General features: G+C 40.8%; 1 protein-coding gene across 2 annotated transcripts in view; it reads right to left on the bottom strand.

Annotated features, from left to right (window-relative positions):
- Window positions 1-17040, bottom strand: part of tgfbr2b (transforming growth factor beta receptor 2b) — a 44272-nt gene extending 27232 nt beyond the window's left edge. The window contains exons 1-4 of one of the 2 annotated variants that reach the window (XM_026183942.2): window positions 16750-17040; window positions 6013-6151; window positions 5702-5892; window positions 5040-5066 (exon numbers count right to left, since the gene is read on the bottom strand). In XM_026183942.2, the coding sequence (XP_026039727.1) occupies window positions 5040-5066; window positions 5702-5892; window positions 6013-6151; window positions 16750-16834 (442 nt within the window). In that variant the 5' untranslated portion in view covers window positions 16835-17040. The remainder of the gene's footprint in view (window positions 1-5039; window positions 5067-5701; window positions 5893-6012; window positions 6152-16749) is intronic. The other variant, XM_026183943.2, reaches the window with a different exon arrangement.
- Window positions 17041-20251: the final 3211 nt, after the last annotated feature.

Here is a 20251-nt window from a genome sequence, read left to right as displayed (position 1 = left end):
TAGTTATGCTGCAATAGGTGTGAGCTGCTGGGAGATTTCCGTGATGCATTGAGTGTTTCTTTTTCAGTCACCTTTCTCACTCACTCAGCACTGAATCATATCTGTTATTAATCTCTGTCTCTCTTCCACAGCATGTCTTTATCCTGTTTTCCTTCTCTCACCCCAACTGGTCGCAGCAGATGGCCCCGCCCCTCCCTGAGCCTAGTTCTGCCGGAGGTTTCTTCCTGTTAAAAGCGAGTTTTTCCTTCCCACTGTCGCCACAGTGCTTGCTCATAAGGGGTTATATTATTGTTCGGTTTTTCTTTGTTGTATTATTGTAGGGTCTACCTTACAATATAAAGCACCTTGAGGCAACTGTTGTTGTGATTTGGCACTGTATAAATAAAATTGAGTTGAATTGAATTGAATATGTCATGTTTTGTATTTATACTTATAGCTGCCTTAAGGCACTTTATATTGTGAGGTAAATACCCTACAATAATACAGTGTTATGGTTGCATAATGACAATAAGAAGTCTTGAATCTTAAATCCTGTTTGGTGTCCGACCAAAGTGCTACATTTCTGTTTGGTTTGTTGGTTGTACAGTGGGTGGCCAATGACACAGGACACAGGATATGTCCATTTATCTATATTAGGACTTGTGTCTGGTTTGTTTGAACTTAGGTACTCTAATATCTGCTCTCCTTTTAGTGTTTTGATTCAAGGATTTAAGGGGCTTTATTGTTAGAGCAGAGCGATGTGACCAAAAGTATTTATCACAATATACATTTGAAAATTTGCAATAACGATATAACTGACGATATAATTGACACTAGACAAAATACTTTACAACTCCACAACTTTATTAGTGCAAAAAACCCCATCAATGTATTTTCACTTAAACAAGCAGCTGTTTTTCATGTGCATTAAAGTTCTATAAAAATGTAACAGTGCAAATTCCTTGCTGACAGTCTAACCAAAAGGTATTTCCAGCGGAAATTGGCCGACATATCCTCAGCATAACCATGTATAATATCCACAAAACTTAAAAAGAGGTTATACACACACAATACGGTAATATTATGTTGAAGCACAGTACGTATCACTCCGCGAGGCTCCTGCCTACGATGCCGTAATGCTCCGACAATCCATCAAGCGGTGCGGCTTCGTAGCTTAGCAAAGTCGCACTAAAACATTTGACAGATTGCTGAGCGCCGTGTACCACATAAAATCGTTTCGAGGTCAGTAAACACAACCAGAGTTCATACATAAGGCACACGGGATTATAAGGGGCGCTGTCGATTTTCAGAAAATCAAAGGATTGATTTTAAGTGTGCCGTATTTTCCAAAAAACACGGTAATAACGACGGCCCGCTAGCATGCTCTACCAAAAATAGTGCTTTGTTGTGCATCTGACGGACAAAAGCTAAACCAGTCCCACACCACTGAAGTTGCAGCATTTTTACAAACCAATTCTGGTTCATCCGTTTCATTTAACGATCCACTTTCGCTCTTCTCATTCTGCGTCGCCGCCATGTGCGTATGTAAACAAAGGCACTGCGCATGCGTGTTTTACCCATATTCTATCGCGATATGTCATTTTCCTATCGTTGCCCAAAATTACACCGGTATTATCGTGAATGGTATGATATAGCCCAGCCCTATTTATTGTCATTTGCATCACGTTTACATGAAGTGGAAGGAAATGACAATAAAGCTCCTTGAATCCTCACCATCAGCAGCAAAATATCTGCCTCTAAATGCTTCCCTTTGTCAGTGTTGGGTAGATTTTGGCATTCGCATACATCTTTATGCTGTTTCAGCTGGGTGTTGAATGTGGACACAAGGTTAGCGAGAATGCAGAGAAGTGTAAAAATATGAGCCCCCCCAAAAAATACAATCATGAGGAATATAAAATTCTGCAGAATCGAGAAATTAAGTAACCTTAGGTGATAATTTTCTGTGGCTTCCTTATTATAGGCAATACCTCTCAGTATAGCTATGTGAGCCATTATTATTATAAAAATAATGATTAGTGGAGCGTTAAAGCTTTATTTAGCCAACATGAAAGATTAGCAGGGCTAATACCCCGTGGCTAAATCTCTAAAGTGGACACAGCTGTGGATCTCGCTGTAAGTGGCTTTGATGAACAGCAGCACTGATCTATTTTGTCATCTTACCACACTGTGTCAGTGACAACACAGCAAACACTTCCCCATCTGATTTATTCCTAACAGGCCTCTCGCTGAACACAATGAGCCCTGTTTGCGTTCGCTGCTGTGGGATCACAATGTTCACTCCCTCACTGTGACACAAATACGCTCACTCTCACTCGGGAGAATCCACATGTGTTGCTCTCAAGCAATAAACCAGATGCACAAATGCTGTTGCAAGCATGTCACAAGAATGTAACGCAGGGGCAGAACAATGTGAGGTATTTGGAGGGGAGGAAGCCATGGCAGCGGTCCAGCAAACAAACAAGGACTTCCTGCTGCATGCATCCTCAATGGGAGGAAGGAACCACAACCCTTACCCTATGGGAACTCAGTGTGTGTGTGTATGTATGTGTGCGGGTGTGTTTCAGAAAGATTGATTACGATTTACACAAAGTGCTGTATACATCCTTGACAGAACACTTGAACTTGCCAAAATCAGAAGGAGGAGCTGATGAATTCAGATATCAGACTTCAGACAGCTTTATAACCCACACAGACCGCACACAAGAAGAAAACATTCTCACTTACTAAAGAGAAAATGAGGATCTCAGCATGTTTATGAAACGTGTGCAGTGAGTGAAAAATGAGAGCTCATTTTGTCCCCGGGGAATTGCTGTTTGTTGAGGAGGCCGTGAACGTCATGTTTTGCTCGAGTAGAAACAAAAACCCACTAAATCGTGGCAACAAGTATGTTTTTGCTGGATTTGTGAAGCTCATCATCACAGGCCCAGGTAGAAGGTACTTATGGTTGATGTACTGTAAGGGACCAAAACATAAACTTGCATGTTTTACTGAAATTATCTAAGCATGAGAAAATTCCAGCATAACACTTCCCAGAGTCATTTCTTTTCCTATCATGAGCCAATCCACCAGGACATTTAATAAACTTTAGTAGAAAGTCTACTTTACCTAGCTGTAGACTGTAGCTAGGTTTACTTTCAAATGCAGCACACATTTTAACTTCTTTTTTTCCCTGTTTTTATCCACTTGTGTTGTTTAAAAATCAATAAATGGTCTAACATGGTTATATAACTAACAGTATACCTGCCAAACCTCAAATGTTGAGATGAAAGTAAAAAACATGGATTGATCAAAGTATCATTGGGCACAAGTTGGTCTCCAACCTTTTCATGAGAGTGTGAATCTCAGATCGAAAGCACTTAGGTACAGATGTTGTACAGCACTTTTCAAGTCTTACCTAATAAAGATGGCATGTGTAGCCTGTCTAAGCTGTGATTTTGAAAGTGACTAGATACAGACACAATGCAACAAAGGTAGACAACTGAATGTCAGGAGGCTGAGACTTGTCAAAGCTCATGAATCCAAAAGCCTCTGCATGGTATTGCTACATGTTAGGGACACAAATGAAGCGAGAATTTAAAGGAAACAAAGCAGCAGCTCAGGCTTAGCAAATGCAGCTCGCAGGTGTTTTGATGTGTTTCAGTTTGTAACCATCCTGCCCACATTAGCTGAAGCATGTGCACAAAGCAACTTAAAGATACGGTTTAGTCCAGGGCTGCCCAATCCCGGTCCTCGAGAGCTACTATCCTGCAGCTTTTAGATGCATCCCTACTCCAACACAGCTGAATCAAATGGTTTGATTACCTCTTCAGCATGCCATCATGTTTGGCAAAGGCCTGATAACAAGCCATTCATTTGATTCAGCTGTGTGGGAACAAGGATGCATCTAAAAGCTGCAGGACGGTAGCTCTCGAGGACCGGGATTGGGCACCCCTGGTTTAGTCAATAAGGTGGGAAGAAGAAGACTGACGCAGGAGAACAGTAAACAGCTGTACTTCATCACAGAGGTGCTGCAAGTCTACGCAGCCTTTCACCATGTGCAAGAGATGTTTCTGATTCGAGTTAAACACAGACAGGAAACCATATGTCTGAGCTCTACAGTGCGGCTGGCCTACACGACAATGCGCGCGCGCACACACACACTGAGAAAGACCCACTTTTTCCTCTCAGCACTGTGAGAGGCACACAGAACCCAGCTGTGTTTCTATGACCACACTGAGGATTCCCCAAACATCATTACGTGTGAGTACTGCGTTTCCACTTCCTGTTTGCGGTGACGGTGGATTCTCAAATCATTCCACAAGACAGTAGCAACCGTAATGAGACCCTAAAAAAAGTAGGCCCACAACATTTTGAACTTCGCAAGCAGCTTTACTGTACATGCCAAGGTACGCACAGCAGTTTCCTTGTCAGTGGTTGGAAACAAGCTTAGCGTAGGAGGAGAAGAAGGTGGGGGTGATAAGATGACAGAATGAACGGGTATCAATAAATGAAAGTACCAGGGATGGGCGAATGACTGAACAAATAATGTGGAGAATCAAAGAGCTACTGACACACTTGACAAAGGAATACAGATGTGCTGTTCTAACAGCCGGTCCATTTTAGAACTGGCCAAGCATGTCAGCAGGAAGGGCTGTGCAGCCACTATAAAATAATCTATCTGCTAAATGCGTCTTTTTCTCTTAACTGTGTCACACTTAACTGCATTTGGTTAGCTGAAAGCTGGTGTTTTTTCCTGTGTAGTCAAATACTGAGACCAGAATATAAAACACCGCATTTTTCAAAGAATGTACTTTTGTACTTTGTACTTTTTTGCTGTCCAAAAAAAGAAGTCCAAGAGAAGGAACCAAACTTTTTTGTGACAGCACTACACAACAGTTTCCAACAAGTTACGAATTGACGGATGATGATGTTATCGAAGGAAACAGAATAAATGAATGAATGAATGAATTGGCAGTGAACAAGACATTGCCATAAGCCAATGAGTGATGAAAACAGGACCAGAGGAGACGGTCAGCAGAAAATACCTGAGCCCTACTTACCCTCTCCATCCTCAATGATCCTATCACCTGTTGAGCAACCAGGTAAATAAGGTGAAACCACACCCATTGTAGCAACTACTAGAAACTGATATCACCATCGTGACAAATGTGAGTCAGAACAATAATGAAAAAATACATTTTGGTCCCTACAGCTGCTGAGCCTGCATGTCTGTAAACAGTTTTTGGTGATCTTTTTGCAGGTATAACTGCGCGCGGGGATAAGTGTCACAGACCAGGTAAGGAAGGCATTGCAGGGTTGGATCATTAAGAAGTAGTATCAGACTTGAAAGCAGCAGTAATTAGGTTTTGGGCCTCAGGAAAGAGCTGAGGTAGCTGTAAACACTGTCACACACAGAGTTCAGTCCCAATTCTCAACAACAACTGTCTCAAGGCACATGTTGTGAAATTAATGGTGTTAGCAAACAGTTACCGGAAGCTACAGTCCTTTGGAATTTTCTGATAAATGGAAGTGCAAACCACTACTTTTAACAGTTACTGGCTAGCATTTTGCAAGAAGTAGATGTGAGCACTGAAGCTGGAGTTTGTGAAACCAAAGCAAAGAGCTGAAACATTCTAAACTGTGGAACTCCAGGAATTATTCTCCTTGGCTTCAGGAAAATCTAATTACAGCTTTAAGCTTCTTCAAAATTTTAGGTACTCACTTTGGGAGAATATTAGCTCTTCGTTGCACTCTGCTCCTTTACAGGAGCAGAAATGAGCCAACCCCGTTGTTGTGTTCTTTTCCTTCATCACACAGGTGGTGCTGTTGTAGTCATCCAGGGTAATGCCGTACAATGGCTCTGCTGGGTTGTGGCAGAGAGTTTCGATGGACAAGTTTGTCTCGTTTCTTCTCCTTAAACACACATTGAGGTATAATGTTTAACAGTGTATACCTTAAGAACTATCAGGATACCATCCACTTAGTTAATCACATCTAAGAGATGAAGATTGCTTACTTCTCTTGGATACCTACCAGATAGAAACACAGACCTCAGTTGGTTTTTCACATATGGATGAGATGCTGCAGTTGGTCTTGCAGATACCTGTGCCATTGCAGGAGGTAAGCTCCACATCACAGAACTTACAAAGTTCATGTAGTTGAAAAACAAGACCTGCAAATAACACACACAACAACACGCATTAGTTTCATGTTTCATCAAGTGCTGCTGTCCCATACAGCAAGTCACAAATTTTTTTTGCCTGTACAAGAAACACAAGCACTATCACAAATTTGATATATTGTTTTATATATATTAGAACAAAATCACATTGTGGGCTTTATGTTCAGAGCATTGACATTGTTATGACTGCTGGAGCAAATTCCTGGAATTGTACTCTCCAAACATTACCAAAGTTCTGCCTAAAGACCTAAAGTTTCAGCCAAACTTTTTTGAAAAATCGATTCACAAAAAAAATGTTTGATGTGCTGTAAGCACAGTGTAAGGACAATAATGATATACTGAAACAAAATGCACCACATAACCAAGCTACACGTGAACCAAAACTAAACAAGAGCTCATGATTAACAAATGAGAAAAGTAGGTATAGAATAAGACTGCAGTTTAAAAAGTCAAGACAAAACAAATTAATATATTAGTAACAAGAAGCACTGAGAGAGTGCAAACCTCTGCCAAGGCAGCTCATTGTCTGAGCAGTACTGAAAAGTACTTTAAGGAGTTTGTAGTTCAGTAAAAACAATCGCAGAGTGCAGGTTTTTGTTATTTGACCTGTTGAAACCAATTTTGATAAAACTAATATGTATATATTGTACATGTGCAGTTTATCCTGTCTTCCAAAAAATTAATACTCATTTATTAACATTGTACACGTATTCTAATTAGAGTAACAGGTTATAACCTGTTACTCTAATTTACACAGCAAGGTCTTAAAATAAGGTGGTATTGAGAATTCCCCATATCATTCCCCTTATATGCCTGTATGTTGTAATTACAAACAATGGTAGTAAGACACATTGTTTTAAATAGCTCTTTCTAGGATTATTATCACTTTGACCAGATATATCTATTGACATTGAAGTAGAGGTCACAGGTCAAACGTGACACGATTTTAAATCTTTATACAGTACTTTCTATACGTTCGCAATACACATGACACACAAGTCTTTTTGTCAGTTTTTGACCAATAATTCATTAAGTCAACCTTGAAGACCTTGGTAGCAAAGTTTACTGTGTTGTTAACAAAGTTTTATGAGAATTCATTCAAAACTTTTTAAGCTATCGTGTTTTTACTAACATGAAAGCAAATGCTACGACAAAAATGGAGGTAATGAGAGTATATTCACTCTCTATCATGGTTGAAATAAGGTGGTTTTGAAGGCAAAGGGGGACCAGTGTGTTCTTAGTAAAGTTGAGTGCATTCCCTAGGTTAGCAGGTCTGAGTATAAAGGAAAAACAATATACATAAATGGCACACAGAAGATGTGCTCAGAATCTTTGATACAATCTAAATCAGGGGTAGGGGAACTCCAGGCCTCAAGGCTGATGTCCTGCAGGTTTTAGATATCACCCTGGGTCAACACGCCTGAGTGATTAGTTCATTACCAGGCCTCTGGAGAACTTCAACACATGTTGAGGATGTAATTTAGCCATTTAAATCAGCTGTATTGGATCAAGGACACATCGAAAGCCTGTAGGACACCGGCCCTTGAGGCCTGGGGTTCCCCCACCCCTGATCTAAATGAATAACTACAGCTGAAAATTTTTAAATATCATGAGTACTGAAACAGAATTCGGTAATATTGTTCTTTAGTAGTATTTGACTGGTAATTTTTTGTCTCAGGCATAAAAAAAGAATAGTTCACATTAGGGAAATGTTAGCAAGCTATTTCATATTATTATTTTTCCTGCTACTTAAACTATTCACTCCTCTTTCATGTTTGTAATGGTCTCTGCACTGCTAATATTGTGGGTTCCTCAATGGAGCTTTTCACATATCAGAGGCTGGTGAATAAACACCTTTACACACTGAATGTTTGTGAAAAAACGACACGCATTTCCAAATTTTTTGAGCACGAACTTGGCATGTAATATATTTACACACTGGTGACTGACCCGGAGCAGCAACTAGTAGTAGTATAGTTTGACAACTTCAGTAGTGGTGGACGTTTTTATTTACATTTGTCCTGTGACACTAGTACTACATTAAGAATAGGTGAGTCTGAAAAACATTTGTAACGCATAAAATAATTGCACAGATTTTATGCATCTGGTATGTAAGGTCTTTATTCTTTTTTTTTTTTTAAAGTTTAGTTACACAAACAGTAGGGCGGAGCAACATGAAAGCATCATCTGCCTGACCTAAATGAGGTTTGAACCATGAAGTGTCAACATAGACAGCCACTAGCAGGGAAACATCTCCGTCTCACAGCCACACTCTGTACCTGGATCAGCCACCACAAATGAGCTAAATGAGTCCTACAGAAACCAGGAAGCTATACAGAAACAGGTCAAAACCACACTTAAGCACCAATACAGACAACCACAACTAAATGAAAAGTCAGCCTTTATCAAGCGACAGCATTTTCTTTCCTCTAGATGCTTCAGATACATAACCATAAACTTGCATGTGAGCATTTTTGTTGCCAGGTACATGTGACACTGTACACTAAAAGAAAGGCACTCAAAAGTGATAAATCAAAGTCTTTTTTAAATTATAATCCATGAATGAAAAACAGTTTGTACTTTTATGTTGTAAACGGTTAAGTTTTATAGGAAGTTAGAGATAAAAGAATCAATTTGTGACTAAAAACTGTGCAAGTGACTCACAAGGTTTTCAAAGAATCTGACGCATGATGTAGCGACATTAGAAACAGGGCCACAGACTTAGAAGTGGTAATGACGTCACGTGATGTCGTTTGTCATTTAATAGATGTGTTTTTCATGTTTACAAAGTTTGAGCTGAGATCGGTTTTCATGTTCCGTCTTGACAAACGTCCACAGCAGCCTCTTCTGTCTTCATTTCTTCTTCACAAAAAAACCCAATCAGCTTTCAGATATTGTTTGATCTAATCTCTGTATGATTGTTATCTGAGAAGTATTGCATGTGGTACGATGGCTCGTGTAATCAGCACAGTCTGCCGTTCTCCTTTGCGTGGCTCGACCCGCCTACGCCTCTCTGATCTTTCCCTGCTTCGTGACATGAACAGACCTGTCTGCTCCAAGCTGCCAAACTGCTGGCCTGGGAGAAAATGTAAAAAACAAAGCTAAGCCACGATGTCATATGACAGTTCCTGAGACGACATAGGGCTTTTTAGGCTTTATGGCTGTATTTTGAAATCTGGGAAGGGCAGGAAGAGTTCTCTGTGTGGCTTCGTGTTCAAATAATCTTTAGATTCTGGGTGGGACAGAAGCTCTGTGTATAGTGTGCAGGTGTTGTGGTACACATGGATGGTTTTAGTGTTGTTGAAAGCCTTCCTCTGCTGGGAGGTCTGCTCCTAAGGCTGTCATGGTTCAGCTTCACTGAGCAGAACTTTGAACTTTTAATCTTTTCCTACACCTCAGGTTAAAACCAAGATTTGGGGCTGAAAAATGAACTCATGAGCAGAAGTACCAAAAACTGCAGTGGAGCCGCTTGAATCTGACTCGTAATAAAATACCCAATACCCATTATTTATTTTCTAAAATTCAAAAAAACCCAAGTTACTGCAGCCTGGACCCTTTCTGATGTTTCTAATTTGAATATGTTTTCTTTATCACTAAAAACTTTGTGGGCAATGTAGCTAGTATTGATCATAGTGAAACTAGACTTCAAACTACAGACACGTCAAAGGCATTTTGCCTTTGGCAAAAGTCTTATGGATTCTCAAAAAAGCTTTATCATAGTAAACAAACAGTGTGCAGAAAATCCAGATCATGCCTCAGCATGGGGGAACGTAGCAATCGTCAAAAACTGATAATATTTCAAACCTCAGAGGATTCAGCACAAGATACTTGGTATGCTCCTTGGTAAGCTTTTAGTGGCTCTCCTACACTTGTCCTTATTTTGCCATTTAAACTTATAATGAATCCACAGCTCTTTGGGTTATCTCAGGTACACACTGCTGTTGAGATTGGCTGCTAATGAGGGGCAACTAATCGGCTTTGAACAAAGGTGCCCTTCTTTTGAATTATCAGTCAATTTTCAATTCAATTCAGTTTTATTTGGGTTTTTTTTTTTAATTGGGGGGGTTCTTCCCTCTTTTTTCTACCTTTTTTGCTTTATACTCTAACCTCCTAAGACCCGAACTCTTCCACGGCATGCATTTTTAATTTCTCTTTGATATTTGGGCTGATTGGGGCCCGATGAATGTAAAAACAAAGAATTACCAGATTTTTTTTTTTACCTAATTTTTGTTTCTAAGAAAAATGAGAGCCACATATGAGGATATTCGTTTAAAATTTCGAGAGAACAGTAGCAGTATAATGTCCTCGTAAGTGGATATCGGGGCGCTTGTAGAGTAAAATTGAGTATTTTGTGATGTCCACATATGTGGACGCCAGGTCCTAGGAGGCTAAGGTAAAGACCCTATAATAATGCAAAGAAAACAGAGAAAGTCCTAACAATCATATGACCTCCAATGAGCAAGTGCTTTGGTAACAGTGAGAGAGAAAAACTCTTATGGGAGTGATGCTGAAAAACTAGTTCATGCATTCATTACTTCTAGGCTGGACTAATGTAATTCATTAATATCAGGATCAAGCCTGCAGTTGATCCAAAATGCTGCAGCAAGAGTACTGACAGGGACTAGAAAGAGAGAGCATATTTCTCCTATATTGGCTTCCCTTCACTGGGTCCCTGTTAAATTCAGAATTGAATTCAAAATCCTGCTCCTCACATACAAGGTCTTAAATAATCAGGCCCCATCTTATCTTGATGACCTTATAGTACCATATAACCCCATTAGAGCACTTCACTCTTAGACTGCGGGCTTACTTGTTGAGTATTTGATTAGACATAAATTATCTGAATTTCAGGAGTGGGACCACACCTCCAAACATTCCCCTTCTGGTTCTTGTCTATATATGACACCTGTTCTTGTTTTCGTGCCGCGCCGTCCTGAGGTTGTGAGCCCAGCTAGTGAAAAGGGTGGCTGTGGCTCATGTGGTAGAACAGATCAGCTACTGACTGGAAGGTTGATGGTTTGATCCTTGGCTTCCCCAGTCTGTATGCCAAGTATCCTTGGGCAAGATACTAACCCCAAGTTGCTCTCTGATGCGTCCATTGGAGTTTGACTGTGTGTGAATGCATAGATTGCACTTAAGTATAGAAGAAAGTGCTTGTATGAGTGGGTATGAATGGGTGGCATGTTGTATACAGCGCTTTGAGTACTCCGGGAGAGTAGAAAAGCGCTATATAGGAATGAGTCCAATGACCAAAAGTAGAATGGGAGGCAGAGTCTTCATCTTTCAGGTGCTCAGCTTAAGTTTTTCTTCTTCAATCACCTTTGTAACTCACTATGTCTTTAAACACCTCTCTGCATTTAATTATTTGTTATTATTAATCTCTGGCTCTCTTCCACAGCATGTCTTTGTCCTGTCTTCATCAATTCACCTCCAACTGGTCGCAGCAGATGGCTACACCTCCCTCAGTCTGGTTCGGCTGGAGGTTTCTTCCTGTTAAAAGGGAGTTTTTCTTTCCCACTGTTGCCAAAGAGCTTGCTTATATGATTGTTGGGGTTTTCTCTCTATTATTGTAGGGTCTGCCTTACAATATAAAGGACCTTGAGGCAACTGTTGTTGTGATTTGGTGCTGTATAAATAAAATTGAATTGAAAATGTAATTGAATTACTGGTGGAAATGGGTTGCTCTCCAGCAGGTCAAAGATGTAAAATATATATCTCAATAGCAGGTTTCAGGGAGGAAGAGCTCGAAAATCTGACCACCAGATGAGGTAGTCAGTCTTCTGAACTCAGTGCAGTCTGCTTACCGAGAAACAGACTAAAAGCAGATGGATGCTACAACAGGATGGCACGAGAGTGGTCGCAGCGGGAGAGCATCATGATTTACTTTGACATCATGTGTATTTGTCCAATTACTTCTGAGTCAATCATTCACAATCACTGACTCAGAAGTGCAAATAAAGCAGTTTATGCCGGTCATGAGATTCCACTTAAGCTCTCTACCTGAGCTAATGATCCACACTGCTGTAAAGAATTCCTAGATTACTTCCTTTACTTACTTTTCAGATAAACACATCCTTAAAAGACTCCTTCACAGAGTGAGTAAAGAAAGATGACGACTGATATGATAGATAACCAATTCCATCTGATGAAAGGGGCCCCCAGCTCCAAACAACAACAGCCCTCACAGGCCTGAAATCTCAGGTACAGACAAAACAACTGCAGTCTGCACTATCGTCAGATCAACTCTGCAAAGTCAAAGTGTAAAACCCGACCAGACCAGAGTAGGGATTTGGCTTCCAGATGCACAGATGCTCGCTACCTTCCCTATGCAGTACCAACTGCAAGGCCTCAACTCGCAGTGTGTGTTCACATGGGTGGGTGACACTCGATCATAGTCTGCACAGACTGGGTTATTCATTTAACAGGAAGCACAGTTAATATATTTTCAAGGCACATTCCATCACACTGAGCCTAGTTTGGAACAGGACAGGGAGCGTGAAATAGCAGAGCGCTCACACCCACACACAACCTCAGAGACAAATAAAAGTGGCTGATTTAGTGCAGCAAAGTGCCACCGAGACTACATCAATCCGAATAAGTAACACAGCTAGAGTTACACGCTGAGCACAAATATTTTACGATGGTGATGGATCTTTATTGTGCTCTTGTGCAATACTGACTACACATCAAGAGCTCATTAACAGTGACTTTAGGTCTATTTTTGCACAGGGTATAACAGAATCCTTAACAAAGATTAGGAAAGAAAAATCACTTTAAATTCTGAATTTAGGTTACCAGCACTTCTGATCTTCGATGGGTGGTGTTGGCAGCCTTAGAGCTTTAACTTTGAAGTTTCAGCAGACTGGTGCAGCAAGTTAAAGGGTAACTGTGCATGAAGGTCTGCATTGTGATTTGGGTCATTGTTCCAGCTGCTAAAGCTCTTCTAAAGCGTCTTTTTTTATTACTGCTGCACTCTTTCCCTGCTGCGAGTCCTTGTGCAAGGATTATAGTATGAAAACACAAGTGACCTCAGTGCGTCTCGAGAAAGTGGAGGGGAAAAGTGTGGGCTGTCATTAACTATGCTCTTGATGGCTTCTGAAGGAGCGGTAATTGAAATGTAATATCTCTCTGTGCTGCAGGAGGGAAATCATGCTACTGTGACTGACTTCCATCTGGCAGTCAGACCAATGAATAACCACAATAAATACCTACTCGTTAGTGGCAGAGAAAGTAAAGACTGAGAAGTATCTACTATCCAGATGGAGTATGCTTAAGTACACATTTTTTAATAAGAGTGTTATAAAATTCTGGATGCTAAACAGTTTTTCTAGCAGCAACTGTGCTTAATGATTTAGAAGGGCATAAATGATATGGTGTTTAAAATCCATTTCAATCAGCCAACACAATGCGGCCACTAACTGACCTGAGCAACTTCAATGGCCTAATGGCAGGACTGGCGTACTACGTACTGAGACGAGCTAACCATCAATTGGTGGCGGAAGGCTCCACCTATAATCTTAGACTGCATTTCCAAAAATGCACTGTCCCTGTCAGTGCCTGCACTGGTGCTAGTGAGGAGCCACTTCATCACTGTTCACTTTTGGCAAACAATTTGACATGTTAAAGATTTGCATGTTAAATAGTGTTATGTTGCAGAAGAAAATGTTAGCACTAAGAATCAATGAGCTTCATCTGTAAAATTGTTAGTGGCTGAGTCAGTGGTTATTAACTTCTGTTAATAATTGCTATTTGTGTGATGATGTTCGTGTAAGGTTTCATCCAGACTGGCATATACAGGATATGTCTTCTTGTGAGCCTTGGCAGGAATACTAACAAGTCATGAACATTTTTAAACATATTTGTACACTGGTGTGATGGACGTAAATCATTTTAACTACTTTATAGTACTGATATTTCTTCTTTGCTTAGAGCAAGAACATCCAGCATCCCATAACATCCAGTGGTCTCTAACATTATCTGGACAACAGTAAATCTGTGTATGGAGGCTGTGTCATCACACAGAGTAAAACAGAAACTCCTTTAAGAAGTACCACCATGTTCAAGTCCTTGTTCATAGGGGATGGTTTGATTGTTGGGGGGTTTTCTCCATATCATTCTAGGGTCTTTACCCTTAAAGTGACTGTTGATGCAATTCGGCACTATATAAATAAAACTGAAATAATTTGAATTGAATATATATAGAAACAGAAATGCTAACTTAAAGGATATAGAGCACATTATCACATCAGCTAAACTGTTTCCTCCCTGCTTCTCTTCCTCTTTCCCCATTTTTCCAAAGGACTGAGGACGTTAGTGTGGATAGGAGGACAGGCAGGAAACCTGACTGCAGTTCATCACCGTTATACAGGAAGGACTGCTGGAAAAAGGGAAAAATCTGCAAACCAGGCAAACATTTAATAGGTTTGTATCACTTCAAGGCTCTGAATTAATTTGTTCCAAATTAAATGCATTCTTACTGTGAGTAGAAGTGAAAGATTTCTGTGCTCAAACACTCACTTATGAATGTTTCATGTGTAAAAAATTGTAAAATAATTAATAAAAAACAACATTTTAAGACATTTAGTATAATGACATTAGAACTATGCTTTCAGGTATGACAGCATTGCCTGGCCTAATGAGCTCACATTTCAATGTGAAGCTACAGCGCTTTCAGAAGTAATCCTATAAAAAAAACCCTGAAAGAGATTTTACTGCTGACACTTTTCTGGAGCAACACAGGAAATAAAAATGTGAAATAATCTGAGTTGAAACAAGAACCCTTCTTCTTTTCCCTGCAGCGCTGTCACTGAAATGTGCAAAGACAACTGGCAGAAGGCAGCTCGGGGCCACATAACTGCCACAGCAGGCGGCTGGGCTCTCCCCCTTTGCTCCTGAAAGTTATCCTCCCACCTCTTTTAATCCACCCCTCACTCCACTTTGGCCCTAATCCTCTCATTCCTCCCTGTCTTTATCTTCCTCCTGTTTAACTCCCTCTCTCGGCCTCCCCTCTTCCTCCATCCCTCCTTCGTCTCTAAGAATCCGAACGCTCCAGTGAAGCGTATTGAGAATGAAGACTTGACAAATATGGTTAAAAGGAATCAAAGGAGCATAACTCAGGCAGCTTAAAGTTATATTTTCCATGCTTAAACGTAGTACTGTGCACAAGAAATAGGAAATGCACAGCGACATTTGCCTCAACACAATGAAGATTCCCTGGAAATGAAGGAAAACGAAACCTTGTGAAATCCTGCTGAGCGGATTGTTATTGACATCAGTCGGAAGCAAAAAAAAGTAGGAGAAGATAAAAAACAGTCCAGCTCTGCTGTTTGGATAACCAAAAATGTCAAGCTGGTCCAGTAGTGGAAGAGCAGCGAGGAGCTTCCTGCAGCTCAAGGAGCTCTGGAGGAATGGCATGGAATAAGTTTATGTGTGAGCTTGTGTCTTCATGTGGGTACAAGTTTGTATGTCTTCTTGCTCTTGTGTGCATGTGTGTCTATTTGTGACACGTAATGCAGCAGGACCACACAGTCCTTGTGGTATGCGGGATTTCCAGGTTCAAAATAGGCTCCTGCTGTGGGAGGAGGGCAGGAACAAACAGGAGAGAGGGGGAGAAGGGAAGGAGAAGTGTAATGAGGACAACAAAATACACGACTCCAGTTTTCATCTTCTTGTCAACATTGTTACAGTTGAGCTAACCGCTTGTCAACAAGGGGAAGTTTCTGTGGTTTACTAACATGACAACTGTCATGGTGTCACAGATGGAAAGTGGCCAGATCTATTTAATTGGCATGTTGGGAGGGAAAGAAGCACTACTGCATTGCAAACAGCTAAAGAGAAAAGTCAAACTCCTAATGGATGAAAACATTTCTTCACTCTGATCAAAGCGAGGAACCGGAACACCTCAGAAGATGCACACATTTTTTTGCCTTTTAGCACTAACAGGTCTCCAGCTGACAGATTCCATAATGCTATTATAACTATTTAGTGCGTTTTACAAGAAACGTTAAACCTGTTCAGGCTGTATGCAAGCCTAAAATAGGTGGAGTGACCCTTTTAAGTAAAAGTCTTGACGTTATGGATGCGCAAGAGGCAGAAATGTGATTCTGTACAACGCAGCTTACTTTTGCACCATTATTTTCACACAGACACACACACACACACACACACACACACACACACACACACACACACACACACACACACACACACACACACACACACACACACACACACCTTTTATCATTGTTCCTAATCCTGTTTAAAATAATCGTTCGGTCTGCTAAAACCTGTGATCCTCAGCAGTGAAAGGTCTGACAGCGAGAGGGAAAGTTTTCTGAGGCGCTCTGTGGGTACGCTTCAGGCTGCACGGGCAGCAGAGCTGAGAAGCGTCTCTGCCCGCTCTGAGTCACCTGTTACACCTCGCGGCTCTGCGGAGAGCCACGCGAACAGCGCCAGAGAGAAAGCTTTCCCCCGGCCCCCTTCAGCTCCAGAACTCCGAGTTCGCGTTAAATACGTTATATAGTGACACCAGAGCGCGTGACAGCGAACAAGCAGAAAGTTTGTTAAACTTCGGTGTTTGTGTAACTCACCGGCAGCCCCGGGCTCCAGCAGCACAGATATGAGAAAGGCTGATACAACTCCGCGGAAAGTTAGAGAGCAGCGCCGTGCCTTCATGATTCTGTGTCCCCCTGCCCGAGATTCTCAGTCACACGAGCCGCGGAGTACGAGAGAGTCCAGGGAGTTGGCTTTGTGCGTCCGCTACGCTGTGCGCTCCACTCCGCTCAGCAGCTGGAGAGTCACTGCTGAACCATCCACACACACACACACTCACACACACACTCTCTCACACCGTTTATAAGCAAGCACACTCACTTTGCTCTGACAGGAAACCGGAGGAGGCAGGAGGGGCTCTCTCTCTCTCTTTCTCTCTCTCTCTCTCTCTCTCTCTCTCTCTCTCTCTCTCTCTCTCTCTCTCTGTGTGTGTGTGTGTGTGTGTGTGTGTGTGTGTGTGTGTGTGTGTGTGTGTGTGTGTGTGTGTAACCGCCTACCCAAATACTGGAAATCGGAACAGTAAACAAGTCATTATATATTTAAATAGTGTGTGATCTGTGAAACTTCGCCAGGAAATGTTCTGGAATTATACAGAACTGCCAGAAAGTTTACATTTAAAGATTGCAGGACACAGTAAATTACATATTTTACATTCACAAATAAATTTTTTTCTTCTTTCTTACAACATACAAAAAATACAGACCTCTCTTTTTGGATCGCTATTTTGTAAGGGACACCATTTATATTATATGAGCATATGAGAATATTTAAATCAGTCACTCTTTATGCCACCTTATGATAAGACTAAAGGAACATATTTCATTTTAAAGTAAGTTACAGGGCTTTCACTGCCTTTCTAGATGGGTTCTATTTTACTAAAAACTATCTAATATCCACATAGTTACAGATTTGTATAATTACAATATTAAAAAATACACACACTGTATTTTAAAAGAAAATACATTAAGAAACAGATTATAGTAATTTATATTTCAAAAATGACAAAAATGCTCATTTAACAGCAGCAAAAAGGTCGGTGGTTCGATCCCAGGCTGCATGTCAAATATCCTTGGGCAAGATACTAACCCCATGTTGCCTACTGGTGGTGGTCAGAGGGCCCGGTGGCGCCAGTGTCCAGCAGCCTCGCCTCTGTCAGTGCGCCCCAGGGCAGCTGTGGCTACAATATAGCTTGCCACTGCCAGTGTGTGGGTGAATGACTGAATGTAGTGTAAAGCGCTATACAAATGCAGGCCATTTTACCTTTTTTTTTTTTTTACATGGTGGAGGCTGTGTCATCACACAGAGTAAAACAGAAACTCCTTTAAGAAGTACCACCATGTTCATCGGGAAAGGTCAACACTGCACCAGGAAGGTACATCAGCTATCACATTATCTACACCACTCGTATGTATGCTGTCTAGATTGTATTCTTGCAGAAAGAGTGGTCTTTTTTTTTAGCTAGAAAGTTGTGTTTTGTTTGTTGTTTTGGCTTCAGAGACTCTGACGCTTCCCTGTGTTTTATTTGTATCCTAATTGGTTGGTTTGCCTTAATCTTAAAATAAATGGCGTTTTACTGACGTTAACTATGCGGTGATTAATAGGGTTTTTTTTTCACTTTGTGTTACACCCCATCCCAGATTACACCTTTGCATTAGTGGTGTTGAAAATCTTGGAATTATGAATACAGAATAGTATTTCTTATCAGTGTCTGATTTTGATCACCTGGAAATAATCTGATTAGCATTTTTTTTGCAAGGGATTCAGTAAGAAATTCTATAATATACATAACAATTCTGTGTCTTCTGAAGTGAACAGTGTACCTTACCTTAGATATTTCCTGTCGGCTGAGGTTTTTCACTCCAGTCAGCATTTCAGTGCATTTTTTATGCAGCTATTAAAAGGGACAGCATTGACACTGTTGTGCACTGATTGTTATAAAAAGACTAAACCGGCTGTAAGACCCACAGTAGGTAGTAGGTAATAGTTACTAAACAGAGACTTCCAGTTGTAATCTCTGTTGCAGATGTTTATGTTGTCCATTCTCATCAGGGCTGGAGTGTGTATGCATAAGTTCAATAAAAAAATAAGTTTTTGGAGTCTCTATCTTCTGCTATGGAGCTTCAACAGAATCTAGTCATCAAATAGTGTATCACTCAAACTCTGTATTTCATGTCATCCCATAAATCGTGTTCAGTTACTTCAAATGATCTCACCTTTTTGAAACAAGTGACTGTGTAGTTGCCATTTCCAGTAAAGAATGAGATTCTTTTTTGGTGGTTAGGTTTACACTTTGCCTTTCGACCCTTCACTCTAGCCTGTGGAGGAGGTGGTAACACCTTGCATGGTTTCAGAGCACCAGGTTCTGAAACCATTGCTGAGAGCTAAAACAACTTGTTTCAGACAGTGACAAGTTGAGCAGCTGCAACAAGGCCCAGCATAATACAAACAAGGAGTATTTGGTACTGTGAGTCATGCAGACCTTTTCTAGAGTCCATAAGCAAAACTATGGAACTGGAAACGAGCATTTTAAACTCATTATAAGCACAATAATTGAGAAGATGTTCTGAGATTATTTCACAACTGCATGTCTGTATGTCCAACTCATGCTACTAGATGAAAGATTAACACACACACACACACACACACACACACACACACACACACACACACACACACACACACACACACACACACACACACACACACACACACACACACACACACACACACACTTCACAATTTTTCAGTTAAGTAACCAAAAGTGACTGACTATGAAACTTTAAAATGAATGTATTCATATGGCAATACCGGAACACTGAGCTGTCTGTGCGTGTGTGTTTGTGTGTGTGTGTGTGAGACTGATGAGCTTGCTGACAGACGTGTGGCACTGTTTGCAGCACAAACACTGAGCCCAGTGACAGAGAGGTAATGAAGCTGAGCCCATCTGTCTGCTCAAGTCTGAACATGCTGCTCTCTACCAACATTGGAACCGAGCCTTACAGTCTCCAGAGTCTCACAGCCCGCCTCTCGACCCCTCTTCTCTACCAGTGCTCCAGAGTCTTGCTCCTAAAGCCACAGGTCAGGGCCCAGCGAGCCTTTGGTTTTGAGATCCCACGAGACAGCAATAGTAGAATATGTTTTATAGGCAGAAGGTACAAATACAGTGAGTTTCCCTTAATGTCTAAAAATAGATTTTTTTTCCTCTCTTTTTTTTAGTTAGTGGGAATTTTCTGGGTTTTTAACCAGAATCCTATTTTGGTATGATAATTCTGGCCAGCAGTCTTTTCTCTTGTATTGCTGTTTATTACACTATACTATTGTTTCATGTGTTTTAGACATTGGTATCTACTCCAAAACTGCAGTTGTTTGTGTTTTACGCATTCCTTTGTAAAAAGTCCGAAAATATGTTATATGACCTTTGGACTCAATTTTTCTTTATGACCTCGTTCCAAAAATATCAATATTTTCCATAGTTTAAGTAATCATAGAAAGGCTTGATGCAGACCCAAACAATATTAAGCAAACTTTCTCGATTGGGGG

Source organism: Astatotilapia calliptera, chromosome 11 (assembly GCF_964374335.1).
Source record: "Astatotilapia calliptera chromosome 11, fAstCal68.1, whole genome shotgun sequence".
Lineage (NCBI taxonomy): Eukaryota > Metazoa > Chordata > Actinopteri > Cichliformes > Cichlidae > Astatotilapia > Astatotilapia calliptera.
Note: the sequence above shows the minus strand (reverse complement) of the source record. Positions and strands in the feature narration are given on the sequence as shown.